Source organism: Lycium barbarum, chromosome 3 (genome assembly GCF_019175385.1).
Source record: "Lycium barbarum isolate Lr01 chromosome 3, ASM1917538v2, whole genome shotgun sequence".
NCBI lineage: Eukaryota > Viridiplantae > Streptophyta > Magnoliopsida > Solanales > Solanaceae > Lycium > Lycium barbarum.
In genome coordinates, this window is record NC_083339.1 from 106,434,653 (window position 1) to 106,448,678 (window position 14,026).

The 14,026-nt window shown below is 38.9% G+C and overlaps 1 protein-coding gene across 1 annotated transcript; it reads left to right on the forward strand.

Moving 5' to 3' along the window:
* The first annotated feature begins 291 nt into the window (after positions 1 to 291).
* Positions 292 to 13,062, forward strand: LOC132631728 (acid beta-fructofuranosidase AIV-18). The gene is made up of 8 exons (XM_060347423.1): positions 292 to 848; positions 1,022 to 1,030; positions 7,198 to 7,442; positions 7,860 to 8,474; positions 9,225 to 9,386; positions 9,482 to 9,717; positions 9,822 to 9,909; positions 12,585 to 13,062. The coding sequence occupies exons 1-8, from the start codon at positions 485 to 487 to the stop codon at positions 12,783 to 12,785; spliced, it is 1,920 nt and encodes a 639-aa protein (XP_060203406.1). The 5' UTR covers positions 292 to 484; the 3' UTR covers positions 12,786 to 13,062.
* Positions 13,063 to 14,026: the final 964 nt, after the last annotated feature.

Genomic DNA, 14,026 nt, shown 5'->3' on the forward strand with positions numbered 1-14,026 from the left:
AGGTGTTAATAGTAATACATATATGTATAAAATCAGAATTTCACATACCTATACAACGTAATTTTCCGGCGAAGGGGTGTCGCTTGACACCCCTCGGGACCAGGTAGCTCCGCCCCTGTTTGGGGTGTGGCTGTTCCCCGGACCGGGACGAAAGAAGATATAATGATATATTTATCATAAAAAATTATAAGTATTTAACTATATGAAAAGTGATCGGATTTTATAAATATTTGCTTACACGTATAGACGATTTGAACTTTTTACCATTACAGCTAGGAAAGGAACTTGTCTGTTTTGTATTATCCAATGTTCCAACTTCCAACTAAGCATTTAATCAGCCTCTAAATCCCTCCCAAGTGTACCTACCCCTCAAATCCCAATTACAACCCTTTTTCCCTTGGCCCAACTCAAGCCATTTTTTCTGCTCATCTATATATAGAGCCGTAAGACTAGCAGCTTTCCCCATTCCTCAATCTTCCATATTATGGCTACCCACCATTCCAGCTATGACCCGGAAAACTCCCCGACCCATTACACATTCCTCCCGGGTCAACCCGAATCCACCGGGTCGACCCGCCGGAAGTCACTTAAAGTTGTCTCCATCATTTTGCTCTCTTCTTTGTTGTTGGTTTCTTTATTAACCGCCTTTGTGATAGTAAACAAGCAGTCACCGGAGTTGCAAAATAACTCACTGGAGACTTTGACACCGTCAAGAGGTGTTTCTCAGGGAGTCTCTGAGAAGACTTTCAGGGATGTTAGTACTACTGTTTCCTACGCGTGGTCAAATGCTATGCTTACCTGGCAAAGAACTGCTTACCATTTTCAACCTCAACAAAATTGGATGAACGGTAATTACTACGTACTTTCTTATTTTGACTTTTTCTTTTCTTCATCCATTTGATATATCGAACTTGAATTAATTATATCCCAGATACTTATACCATTTTTTTTTTTAATGATTCTTATGGATATTGATTTATTGGGGGTATCTTTTGGATTCTGAATGGATGCTATGTTGCAGATCCTAATGGTGAGTTAACTAATTTCCATTATACTATTTACTTGTTACTACTATTTAATATTTAATACCCGAACCATGATTAAAACATTAGGCTACAGCTGATTAAGGATTTTCAAAAGCAATAAAATAGTAATCGTGTCATAGTTACCATAACAATATACAAGTTACTGTTTGATGACAAGAAATTTAATACTCGGCTTAGTTAATTCTCTCATGATTGCATCATCTACCTTTGAGCTAATTGGTTTTCTTTGATTTAAACTTCTAAGTCTGAGTCATATATAGATCATGAGCATGTCATTAGGCTAATTAAGGAATTTCCAATTTCTCCTATTAGCATAAGCAATAGCGTGGATGGTGTTTAGATATACACTTTTCGTTTCTTTTTGCTTTTCACTTTTACCTTTTGCCCTTAAGAAAATATTGATTAGTAAAATAATTTAATTAAATCATTCTTGTTTATTCTCTGATTATAATTTATTATACCTTTTATTTTCACCACGTTTATTTGATTAAAGATAATATACTTTAAGAAAAGTCAATTCTCTGATTTTTCTAAATCAATAAGTATTTTAATAAGCACGACAAGTTAAATAGGAGAGATAAGTATATTCCAACCTTTCTAGAGATTTATTCACACATGGTTGAGCTAGGGTGAAAGATATGGGAACCTTTTGATGAATTAGGCATATGCCTCCAATATAATTGGGATTAACATGAGATGTGTGGTAGTAATGCTTTTTGTGCAACATATCTCATACCAAAACACGTGATTGGTCAGTTCTATGCGGAGTCTAGGGACCAATCACGTCATATTGGCCACACCTTGTGTAGAAATGTAATAATTGTACAAGTTGGGGCCCACAAGGATTTATCCGTCTTTCCACTTGTTTTTTTTTTTTTTTTAATTTAGTTTGAAATGGAGTAGGTTTTCTTGTGGGGACCCAATTTGTACAAGGATTTATCCGTCTTTCTATAGCCATGAGAATTTTTTACTTTTATTCAGAAAATCATTTCATTTTATTTAAAAATTAATGTTTGATTAGAATTTAAAAAACATCTAAAAATTTATTTTCATTTTTTTTATTCTTATCACTTTCAATACATTCAAATAAATAAATATTTTATATAAAAAACTATATACAACTTCAACTTCAAAATTCCAAATAAAGTGAAATATTTAATTTTCATGGTTAAACGGCTACTTAGCTGCTCTAAGACTATTAGCATTTATTAAACAGAAAGGAAGAAGAAAAGGATAATGGAAGGAAACAACAACAACAACAACAACAACCCAGTGAAGTCCCACATCGTAGGGTCTGGGGAGGGTAGAGTGTACGCAGACCTGACTCCTACCAAGGTAGGACGGCTGTTTCCGAAAGACCCCCGGCTCAATAAAAGCATAAAACGAAGTCAGATACGGTTAGATAAGGTTAAGAGATTCGGATAAGAGATTTAAAGCGATATGGAAATGAAATAATGCAAGCGACACAGATAATACAGGATAATCAGAGCACAGAAAATAACCGATAATAGCAGAAATCAGAGCAGATGACACAGGATAACCAAAGCACAGGAAATAACACATAATAACAGATAATAGCAGAAATCGGAGCACAAGAAATTATATTGCAATAATGCGACTACTAATAAGAACGGATAACGAGACTATCTACTAGTCTTCTTCCCTAATTTGGGTCCTCCAAACCCTCCTATCTAAGGTCATGTCCTCGGTAAGCTGTAATTGCGTCATGTCGTGTCTAATTACCTCTCCCCAATACTTCTTCGGCCTACCCCTACCTCGTCTGAAACCATCCATGGCCAACCTCTCACACCTCCGCACTGGGGCATCTGTATCTCTCCTCTTCACATGCCCAAACCATCTCAATCTCGCTTCTCGCATCTTGTCTTCCACCGAGGCCACCCCCACCTTATCCCGAATATCCTCATTCCTAATCCTGTCACTCCTGGTGTGGCCACACATCCATCTCAACATTCTCATCTCGGCAACTTTCATCTTTTGAACGTGGGAGATCTTAACTGGCCAACACTCCGCCCCATACAGCATAGTCGGTCTAACCACCACTTTGTAGAACTTGCCCTTAAGTTTTGGTGGCACTTTTTTGTCACATAGCACTCCGGAAGCAAGCCTCCATTTCATCCACCCTGCCCCAATACGATGTGTGACATCATCGTCAATCTCCCCGCTGCCTTGCACAATAGACCCAAGGTACTTGAAACTACTTTTCTTCTGGATGGCCTGGGTACCAAGCCTTACTTCCAAGTCAGCCTGCTGAGTTGCTTCACTGAACTTACACTCCAAGTACTCTGTCTTGGTCCTACTCAGCGTAAACCCTTTAGACTCCAGAGTATGTCTCCAACACTCCAGCTTAGCGTTAACTCCGCTACGAGTCTCGTCAATCAGGACTATGTCGTCCGCGAAAAGCATACACCATGGCACCTCACCTTGAATTTGCCGTGTCAATCCATCCATCACCAAGGTAAATAAAAACGGACTAAGAGTTGATCCTTGATGCAACCCCATCACAACTAGAAAGTGCTCTGAGTCTCCTCCTACTGTCCTCACCCTGGTTTTGGCTCCCTCATACATGTCCTTGATCACCCTAATGTACGCCACAGGTACACTTTTAGCCTCCAAGCATTTCCATAGGATCTGTCTTGGAACTTTGTCATAAGCCTTTTCTAGGTCGATGAATACCATGTGTAAGTCCCTCTTCCTCTCCCTATACTGCTCCACCAACCTTCTCATAAGATGGATGGCTTCTGTAGTTGAACGTCCCGGCATAAATCCGAACTGGTTTTCTGAAATAGACACACCTCTCCTCACCCTCATCTCCACCACCCTTTCCCACACTTTCATAGTATGGCTTAGCAGCTTGATACCTCTATAGTTGTTGCAACTCTGGATATCTCCCTTATTCTTGTATAGAGGGATCATTACACTCGCCCTCCATTCTTCGGGCATCAATGCCGTCTTAAAGATGACATTAAACAACCTAGTCAGCCACTCCAAACCTTCTGGGGCCGCGCTCTTCCAAAATTCCCCCGGAATCTCATCAGGTCCGGTTGCTCTTCCCCTGCGCATCCTACGAACAACACCCTTAACCTCGTCAACCTTAATACTCCTGCAATAGCCAAAGTCGCGACGCCTTTCTGTATGTTCTAAATCACCCAACACAATGTCTCTGTCCCCTTCTTCATTCAAGAGTTTGGAGAAGTATGACTGCCATCTCCGTCTAATGACAGTTTCCTCTAGCAATACTTTGCCATGCTCGTCCTTGATGCATTTTACTTGATCCACATCACGTGCCTTTCTCTCCCTTGCCTTGGCTAGCCTGAACAATTTCTGTTCCCCTCCTTTCTCTTCTAGGTCAGCATACATGTGTTCAAAAGCTGTCGTTTTTGCCGTCGAAACCGCCAACTTCGCCTCCTTCCTCGCCATCTTATAAAGTTCTGTATTCGTCCACTTCTCCACCTCATCCTTGCTTTCTATCAACTTCGCATACGCCACCTTCTTTGCTTCCACCTTCCCTTGAACTTCTCCATTCCACCACCAGTCCCCTCGATGCTGACCACGACTACCTGTCGAGACCCCCAACACTTCCCTTGCTACGACCCTAATGCAATTAGCCGTCTTATCCCACATACTGGTCGCATCCCCACTACTATCCCAGGCCCCCATATCCTTCAATTTGTCTCCCATCTCCAGGGCACTAATAGTGGTCAAACTCCCCCATCTGATCCTAGGTCGGTCCTCCACGACCCTCTTCTTCCTCGTCATTTTGATCGCTAAATCCATCACCAAGAGCTTATGTCGGGTTATTCGCTCGGGATGACCTTACAATCCTTGCACAGACCTTTATCATCCTTCCTAAGGAGTAAAAAGTCAATTTGAGTCTTAGCCACCGAACTACGGAAGGTTACCAAGTGTTCCTCCTTCTTTGGGAAACTCGAATTGGCTATCACCAATCCAAAAGCTCTTGCAAAATCCAAAAGTGAGACTCCTCCTCCATTCCTGTCCCCGAAGCCAAAGCCTCCATGCACATCATCATAACCTCCCGAAATAGGTCCGATGTGTCCATTGAAATCACCTCCCACGAATAGCTTCTCAGTAGGCGGTATGCCTCCCACTAATTCGTCCAAATCCTCCCAAAAGCGCCTCTTCTCCTCGTTGCCTAAGCCCGTTTGCGGCGCATATACACTAATAATGTTCAAAGTGAGTCCTTCAACGACCACCTTAATCGACATCATCCTATCAGTGACTCTCCTAACCTCTACCACCTGATCCCTTAATTCACTATTTACTAAAATGCCCACCCCATTTCTATACTTCGACCTACCAGAGAACCACAACTTATACCCGTCTACCTCCTTAGCTTTAGGACCTACCCATTTGGTCTCTTGGATACAAGCTATATTAATTTTCCTCTTCTGAAGAATCTTAACTAGCTCTATGGACTTCCCCGTTAACGTTCCAATGTTCCAAGATCCTACTCTCAACCTAGACGCTCCTTCAACCCACTTACCCCTCCTAACCCTCGCCCCCGTCCCCGAACGAGAACATGACCCTAGTCTACCATCACTAAGTAAAGATGGAAGGAAAGATGTTGAAAATTATTTGAAAAGACTATTCATTTTTCGGATTGGAGTCCAAGCATGTCCTTTCCCTACTCTTTTGCTGTCAGAAGTAGGGATGGGCATGGTATGGTAGATACTGATTATTTTATGGAAATTAAAAAAATTTATACCATGATTTTAGTATTATGATATTTGGTACGGTATTTGGTATGCATTTTTAAAAAAGTTTAATACTCGATACGGTTTTTTGGTATTTAGAAAATATCGAAATGCCGAATACCATAAGGAAGTATATAATTACATATACAATTCATATATCTCGGTATTATAATACTAACAAATATGTAAACTAGTATTATTCGAAAACTAATTGTTTAAACGTTGGAACTTTGACTACTCTATCTCGATTTAAATGTCTTTTGGTGTAATTGATTTATGAAGGGGATTGCTTGTAGTTTCTTTTGAATATTTTTACATGTGTAAGGTGTTTAGTACATAATAATTGAGACGTTTTTTAAGTAGCGGAAATCATAATTCTCCACGATATGAGTATATGTAAGTCGAAGTCGGATAAACTATGGTACCGATTTATCGTACCATAAAATATCGAAACTGAACTTTAAAATACCGAACCATACCAAGTTAATTTGGTACAATAATGATATAGTATTTTTAAAAATCAAAATTATTATACCGAAATTTCAAATACCGTATCATGCCCACCCCTATCCAGAAGGGTCGCCTCCTCTTTGTTTTACTTTTCCTTTTTCTAAATAATACAATGCTTTCGAAAATCTTGACACTATTCGATTACGGATTATCCATTCTTGGATAACTGAGAGCAAAATCTGAGACAACTTAATGGGAAAATAAATTAGTACCAAACTCACAAGTTCGATTATTTATTTGTTTTTTGGGGAAGGAGGAGATGCCACTAGTTAAATTTGCTTACTTGTTGGAGATAATCTTTAGCCAAAAGTCAAAATAAAAAGCTCGTAGCGAAGTTGGAAGTAAAAGGACATTTATCTTTTTCCGGAATAGAATAGCAATTTCCAATACGGAACATACTGGGATTTTGTGGAGTATTTAATAATTCAATTGCGTAGAATTTAGTCATTTCATTGACATTTAGAACATACAAGAAAATTTAATCACTTAGACGGGTGTGTTTGCCATGGAGTAAAACATTTTTTTAATTGTTTTTCAAATTTCTTTTTTTATGTTTGGTTAGTTCTGAAAATAAATTTATTAAAAATGAGGAAAATAATTGTCCTAATAGAAGTAGGAAAAATAAGTTTTATAAGTGATAGGATATTTTAAGTTTATTACTCTCATCCCCACACTCAACACCCCTAAGCGTCACCCTTGACCATCTAACCCCCACCACCCCATAGTGTTTTGCACATATAAATACTTTTGGGACAATATATGTTTGTTTATTTATCAAACATTAGAAAATAAGTAAGAAAATTCATCTAAGAAACATCTTTCATAGAAAATATTTTCCTTTGCAACAAATACACCCCAAATGAAGAAAGAAACATGAACAAATGACGTGAATACATTGGTTTTAACAGGTCCAGTATACCACAAGGGATGGTACCATATTTTTTATCAATACAATCCAGATTCAGCTATTTGGGGAAATATCACATGGGGCCATGCAGTATCGACGGACTTGATCCACTGGCTCTACTTGCCTTTCGCCATGGTTCCTGATCAATGGTACGATATCAACGGTGTCTGGACTGGGTCCGCTACCATCCTACCCGACGGTCAGATCATGATGCTCTACACTGGTGACACCGATGATTATGTACAGGTAGGTGTCAAATGGGCGAGTTGGGCTAGATTTGCACGGGTCAACATGGGCTAAGTTAATAAATAGGCGGGTTATTGATTCGCCCAAAAGTTACTTGTGCTGAATGAGCTAAAAAGCGGATCATAACCTAACTCGTCTAATTCCTACTGAGTTATAATTTCTTTGTTTGTTAGTACTTCATAATTTTTAGTACCTAATTAAAATTATTTTCTTTCTTTACTATGGTTATAATTATATATAGCATACCAAATTAAAAAATATTTTGATAAGATTTCTCATTATTCAATTTGGGTTGCATATCAACCCAACTTATTTATGAGCTGAGTCAATAATGGGACTGGTCAATAATCCGCCCAAACTTGAACGGGTTGGACAGGTCATGCTTTCATGGGTTAATTTTGCCACCCTTATGTACAGGTGCAAAATCTTGCTTACCCCGCAAACTTATCGGATCCTCTCCTTCTTGACTGGGTCAAGTACCGTGGCAACCCGGTCATGGTTCCCCCACCCGGCATTGGTATTAAGGACTTTAGAGACCCGACGACTGCGTGGACTGGGCCTCAAAATGGGCAATGGCTGCTAACCATTGGGTCCAAGATTGGTAAAATGGGTATTGCACTTGTTTATGCCACTTCCAACTTCACAAGCTTTAACTTATTGCATGGAGTTTTGCATGCGGTTCCGGGTACGGGTATGTGGGAGTGTGTGGACTTTTACCCGGTATCCACCGTAGACTCAAACGGATTGGACACATCATATAACGGGCCAGGTATAAAGCATGTGCTAAAAGCAAGTTTAGATGACAATAAGCAAGATCACTATGCTATTGGGACGTATGACCTGGTAAAGAACAAATGGACACCTGATAACCCAGAGTTGGATTGTGGTATTGGGTTGAGGCTGGACTATGGGAAATATTATGCATCAAAAACATTTTATGACCCAAAGAAGCAAAGAAGAGTACTGTGGGGATGGGTGGGTGAAACAGACAGTGAATCTGCTGACCTGCAGAAGGGATGGTCATCTGTACAGGTATGGACTCTTCAAGCACTCTAGCTACTTCAGCTTCCAAAGAGTATTAACCCGTTGTTTTGTTTGTTTTACTTCACACCATACATATCTTACAGTCAATTAATTACACCTCAATTTTGAATTAGTTAAGTTGGCTATAGGAACATTTGGTAACTTGAATATTCATTATACACTTACTATTTATCATAATCCACAATTCTTTATCTAATTTAGTAGTGCGCAATACAATTTAGGCACGTAGCCTGAATTTAATAACAGGATCATCTTGATGTTATAGACTCCCCATTCATGTTTATTTGTCCATGTTTGACTTGGCACGCCCCTTAAGAAAAAAGGGCAGCCCAGTACATAAAGCATCCCGCGTTAGCAGGGCTCATGGAAGGACTAATAAATAAAATGATAATTTTACTATATCACCCCTAATTATTATATGTTGGAAAATGAATTAGAAATAATTATAATACTTAATAATAAGGGAAAGTAGGTATTAGGTATAAAATGGTAAATTATCTCTTGATTTTCCAAACCAGACAAGTAATAGTGGATATCTATTTTTAGCATAGTGGACAAGTAAATGTGGACGGAGAGAATACAAAATAATTTCAGTCGAATAACGATGCATCAGTAGGTGAAGAATGTTTGATTTGAATTGAATTGTTCGTTCTAATAATTCTCAATTATGATGCAAAATGGATTTTGTTTGAGACGTATAGAGGTGATATGTCTAATAATGTCCTGTACTAATAACAGAGTTTTCCAAGGACAGTGCTTTATGACAAGAAGACAGGGACAAATCTACTTCAGTGGCCAGTTGAAGAAATTGAAAGCTTAAGAGCACGTGATCCAATAGTAAAGCAGCTCAATCTTCAACCAGGCTCAATTGAGCTACTCCATGTTAACTCAGCCGCACAGGTTTGTTCTGACTTTCTTTAAAATTGTAAACTTTTTACGTATAAGCCGATACGCGCTTAATCTGCAGTCCTTAAACTTGTTTGGCAATTGTGCAGTTGGATATAGAAGCCTCATTTGAAGTGGACAAAGTCGCACTTGAGGGAACAATTGAAGCAAATGTAGGTTACAACTGCGGTTCTAGTGGAGGTGCTGCTAGCAGAGGCATATTGGGACCATTTGGTGTCGTTGTAATTGCTGATCAAACGTTGTCTGAGCTAACTCCAGTTTACTTCTACATTTCTAAAGGAGCTGATGGCCGAGCAAAGACTCACTTCTGTGCTGACCAAACTAGGTTTGTTTCCACTTCCTCTATCTGGCATAATTTGTCTTAATAGTCCTTGTCAAATGTAGATGGATGTCCAGATGAATAAAATAGCGCGGTGTGATCTGATGCAGATCCTCAGAGGCTCCTGGAGTTGCTAAACAAGTTTATGGCAGTTCAGTACCAGTGTTGGATGGTGAAAAACATTCAATGAGATTATTGGTAAGTATTATTATTATTATTGTTCTAGCATTATCTTATTCTTCATTTTTATTACTACCGTTGTGTTGTTACTTTTACTTTGGTTATCTTTATTATTTTTGTTGTCAGTACTTTTCTTTTATCAATATTTTCATCAACGCTTATTTACTCTGGCATTATTTTTTTTGCCAAACCTGTTCTGAAAATTGATTTTATTGAGTTGAGGGTTTAAAGAAGCCTAGTCTAGTTGGTTCATGTCATGCCCCGAATCATGGCCTGGGCGTAACACGGCACTCGGTGGCTGACTGCATGTGACCTAGCGAACCAATTGGCTGACTGAATCAACATGTGATATCAAAACATACTAAATGGAAATAATACTAACACATGCTGATCTACTAAGAGTCTGTCTGAAATATCATAAATGCGGAAATACTGAATAAGCCCGAAAGTCTGAATAAGTAGCCGACAAGGCTAACACAAAAGCCTGCTAAACATTCGACTGACTGCAACTATAGTGTATGAAGCCTCTAAGAGTAATAAAGTCTGAATGTTTACCGGGACAAGGCCCCCGGCATACCTGCCTGATTAGAAATACTGAAAAAAACTGTAGAGTGTGATAATGCCCCGAGGGAACTGGGGCTCACCAAATAGCCGGTACGATAATCCTAGTGCTCTGAATCGTCAACCTGTAATTCGTTACCTGCATCGTGAAATGCAGGCCCCCGGGCAATAAAACGGGACGTTAATACATTTGAATCGCACTGGTATGTAAAGTAACTGAAAGAAAGAACTGTAAATGGGGTGCTCGGGCAAAGGGCAGGCCGAATCAATAAACATGTAAAGAGTGTTGAAACTGAAACTGATATCTAATATCTGATAACTGAAATGAACAAAGGAAGTAAAGATATGAATACTCCCTGTTCTGAATGGAGAACCACCTATTTAACTGAAAATCATGGTCTGTGGCCTTAGGCCCAATATATATGTGCATACATAATCTGTGGCCTTGTGCCCAAGTATAAGTATGCAAAATCTGTGGCCTCGTGCCTGAGTATGAGCATGCTAAATCTGTAGCCTTGTGCCTAAGTGTAAGCATGCAAAATTTGTGGCCTTGTGCCTAAGTATGAGCATGCTAACTCTGTAGCCTTGTGCCTAAGTGTAAGCATGCAAAATTTGTGGCCTTGTGCCTATTTACAGGTATTCAACATTCAACAATTTGTATCCAGGAACTGAGGATCATGGAATACTGAACATTACTATACTGAGACATGTATTCATGAACTGATTAAGAGACTTGAAGCTTTACTATTTACAAATATGCTGAGTATTCATGACTTGATTAAGAGACCTGAAGCTTTACTATTTACAAATATGCTGAGTATATTCTAGACTGAGACTCATGGGTATCAAACACAAGTCTATATTGATTACGTACTGAGCTCACAACGTTCGGAATGAAAGCCATGAACGAATTACGAAACTAGAGAATAGAAGTTCTATAACTATTCAAGGAACTAAGCTTAACTATATTTCTGAGGCAATTAGTAACGTTGTAAAAGAACGTGGCGTAGGGAGAATCATTAACATTCTCAAACATAGAGAGTTAGCCTCACATACCGGTAATCACGCCAATCCAACGAACTAAACTGCTTTTCTGACCAAAACACCAAAACTCTAGCTTTGAATCGCTTGAGAGGGATTTACCTTGGAAATCCTATGTTTTTGGTGAGGAATCATGTTACTAATCATGAATTAATGTTAGAATTACTTAGGAATCGCTAGAGCGGTCTTACCTTGACGTGGGAGAATGAGGAGAGGAGGAAAACGGCTGCTTAGGGCTTTAGAACGAAGTTGGAATGTTTGATAAATGAAATTTCGAGTTAAGTGTTGAATTTGTAGCACGGACATTTTGGACCCCTAAGCTCACCTAGCGCGGTGTAAGGCGAGCCCTTGCCTCGCTTTGGGGCGAGCTCCCCTGTCCATTTTACACTTAGATGATTTTCTTGAATTTTTCCAACTTTTGGACCCCTACTTCGCTGAGCGCGGTCTATGCCGCCGAGCCCTTGCCTCGCTTTAGGGCGAGCTCAGCGAGCTTCCCTGTCTATTTTACACTTAGTCAAAATTTCACGTTTTCCACTCCTCAACAGCGTTCAGTAAAATGGGCATAACTCCTAGCATAAAGCCCCGTTAGGGCTCCACAATATACCATTGGAAAGGTATTTAAAAGGGCTACAACATTGATGCTTAAGTTTTCTCAAATTCCTAATAGATTTTCACGAAATCAGGCTAGAAGACAGACTTGCCGAAACTTAACCGATTCTATTGAATCTTAAACACCTCTCTATTAGCCATTTTACGACGATCATATCTCCTTGCTCCGAACTCTGATTGGCCTGATCCTTATATGCCTGGAAAGGTATTTTTTCGTACTACAACTTTCATTAAGGAGCCTTTTTCAAATTCTCAACGAATCAAGGGGTCATGGGTGCCTGAAATAGGCCTATCAACCTCTTTTCGCAAAATGTTCAAACCTTCAGTTTTTCCAAAAACTCTTAACAATACGAGTCTAACCTTAGTTTTAAGATATGGGGTGTAACAGTTCACAATAATGTATGCTATAAAAGTACTTGGCTATTGCATTTGTTCTTCAGCTTGTGGATTTTTTTGAGTAAAATTTTGTAAACTGGATTTAGGTGGACCACTCAATTGTGGAGAGTTTTGGTCAAGGAGGAAGAACAGTCATAACATCGCGAATTTACCCAGCAAAGGCAATCAATGGAGCAGCACGACTCTTCGTTTTCAACAATGCCACAGGGACTAGTGTGACTGCCTCTCTGAAGATTTGGTCACTTAAATCAGCTGATATTCAATCCTTCCCCTTGGAAAATTTGTAATTTATTGAACCATATCTTCTTCATTCTTTTTTCCATTTGAAGGTTATTTCACCTGTCCCATTAAGAAATGGAAGAGAGAAAATAAAGAGAGATAGTGAGAGAGTTGAGTAGGCTAGAATATGTAGTGTTGTTACTACTTATTAGTCACTATTTTAGCTATTATTCCGCTGGACCTGTGCTATTATACACCCCTTAGGTGTAGTTCTTGTCCAGCAGTGTGGCCTTTGTACTATAGTGTAACAATATCATTTACAAATAGAGCCATTCTTTACCTCGACATTGGTTTTTGAGGGATTTGGTTAACCCCCTTTGAAATCTGGTGACTGATTGCTTGCTGTGATCTACTCATTGCATTTCTCAAGTTTCTTACCATCTACTAATGGAAGAAGAACCTAGTTAGAATGCCAGAACTTATATCATAAACAACAACAAAGATAATATTGGACATGAACCTTAATTTGGTGGAACTTCAAACCTTGCAACCTGCTGGAGACCTCAGTCAATGGCCCAATTGTTAGGTTAAAGTTATCTGCCAGACCTAATTCTTGTGGGTTCAAAGTTGGAGATTATTTTTATGGTCAACGATGTTGCATTTGTAGCTGATATAGATCTTGTTTTAACATCTTGAACTTTATCTTTTCTCTTTTCGTTGTTCTTAACACTCTTTTCTTGATAGGTATCCTTAGTAAAAAGTTCTAGTACCGCTGCTTACAATAAACCAATTAATGAAAAATGCATGTCTTTCATATACATATTTATCACCTAACTATGGTCAAGTGATATATATTTTCACTTTAAATTAAACTTCTCAGATTAAATTTTCTGATTAATACCGAGTACAGATACATATTTTGTGCAATAGAATGAAATTAAAGACCACAACAAAAGCCTTTGTAGTGAACATTTATTGGGAGTTAGGACCTTGACTTGCCATCGAAGCTGCATAAAATGTAAAAATTTCACGGGCTTATTTTGACACCGTCATTTAATATGTATCCACCTTTTTAAACTTTTTACCGATATGCCTACTTCGAACGTGCAATGTCTGAAGTTAGGCTTGACAAATTAACCTTCACACATGATGTCTGAAGTTACATATGAGCGATGTTCAAGTAAAATAAGTTGGACTTCAGTCATTTTTGCTGGACTTCAGTCATTTTTGCTTGGCTTCAACCATTTTTTCTTAAACTTCAGCCGTATATGCTTGAACTCCGGACAGAAATGGCTGAGGTCATGCAAAA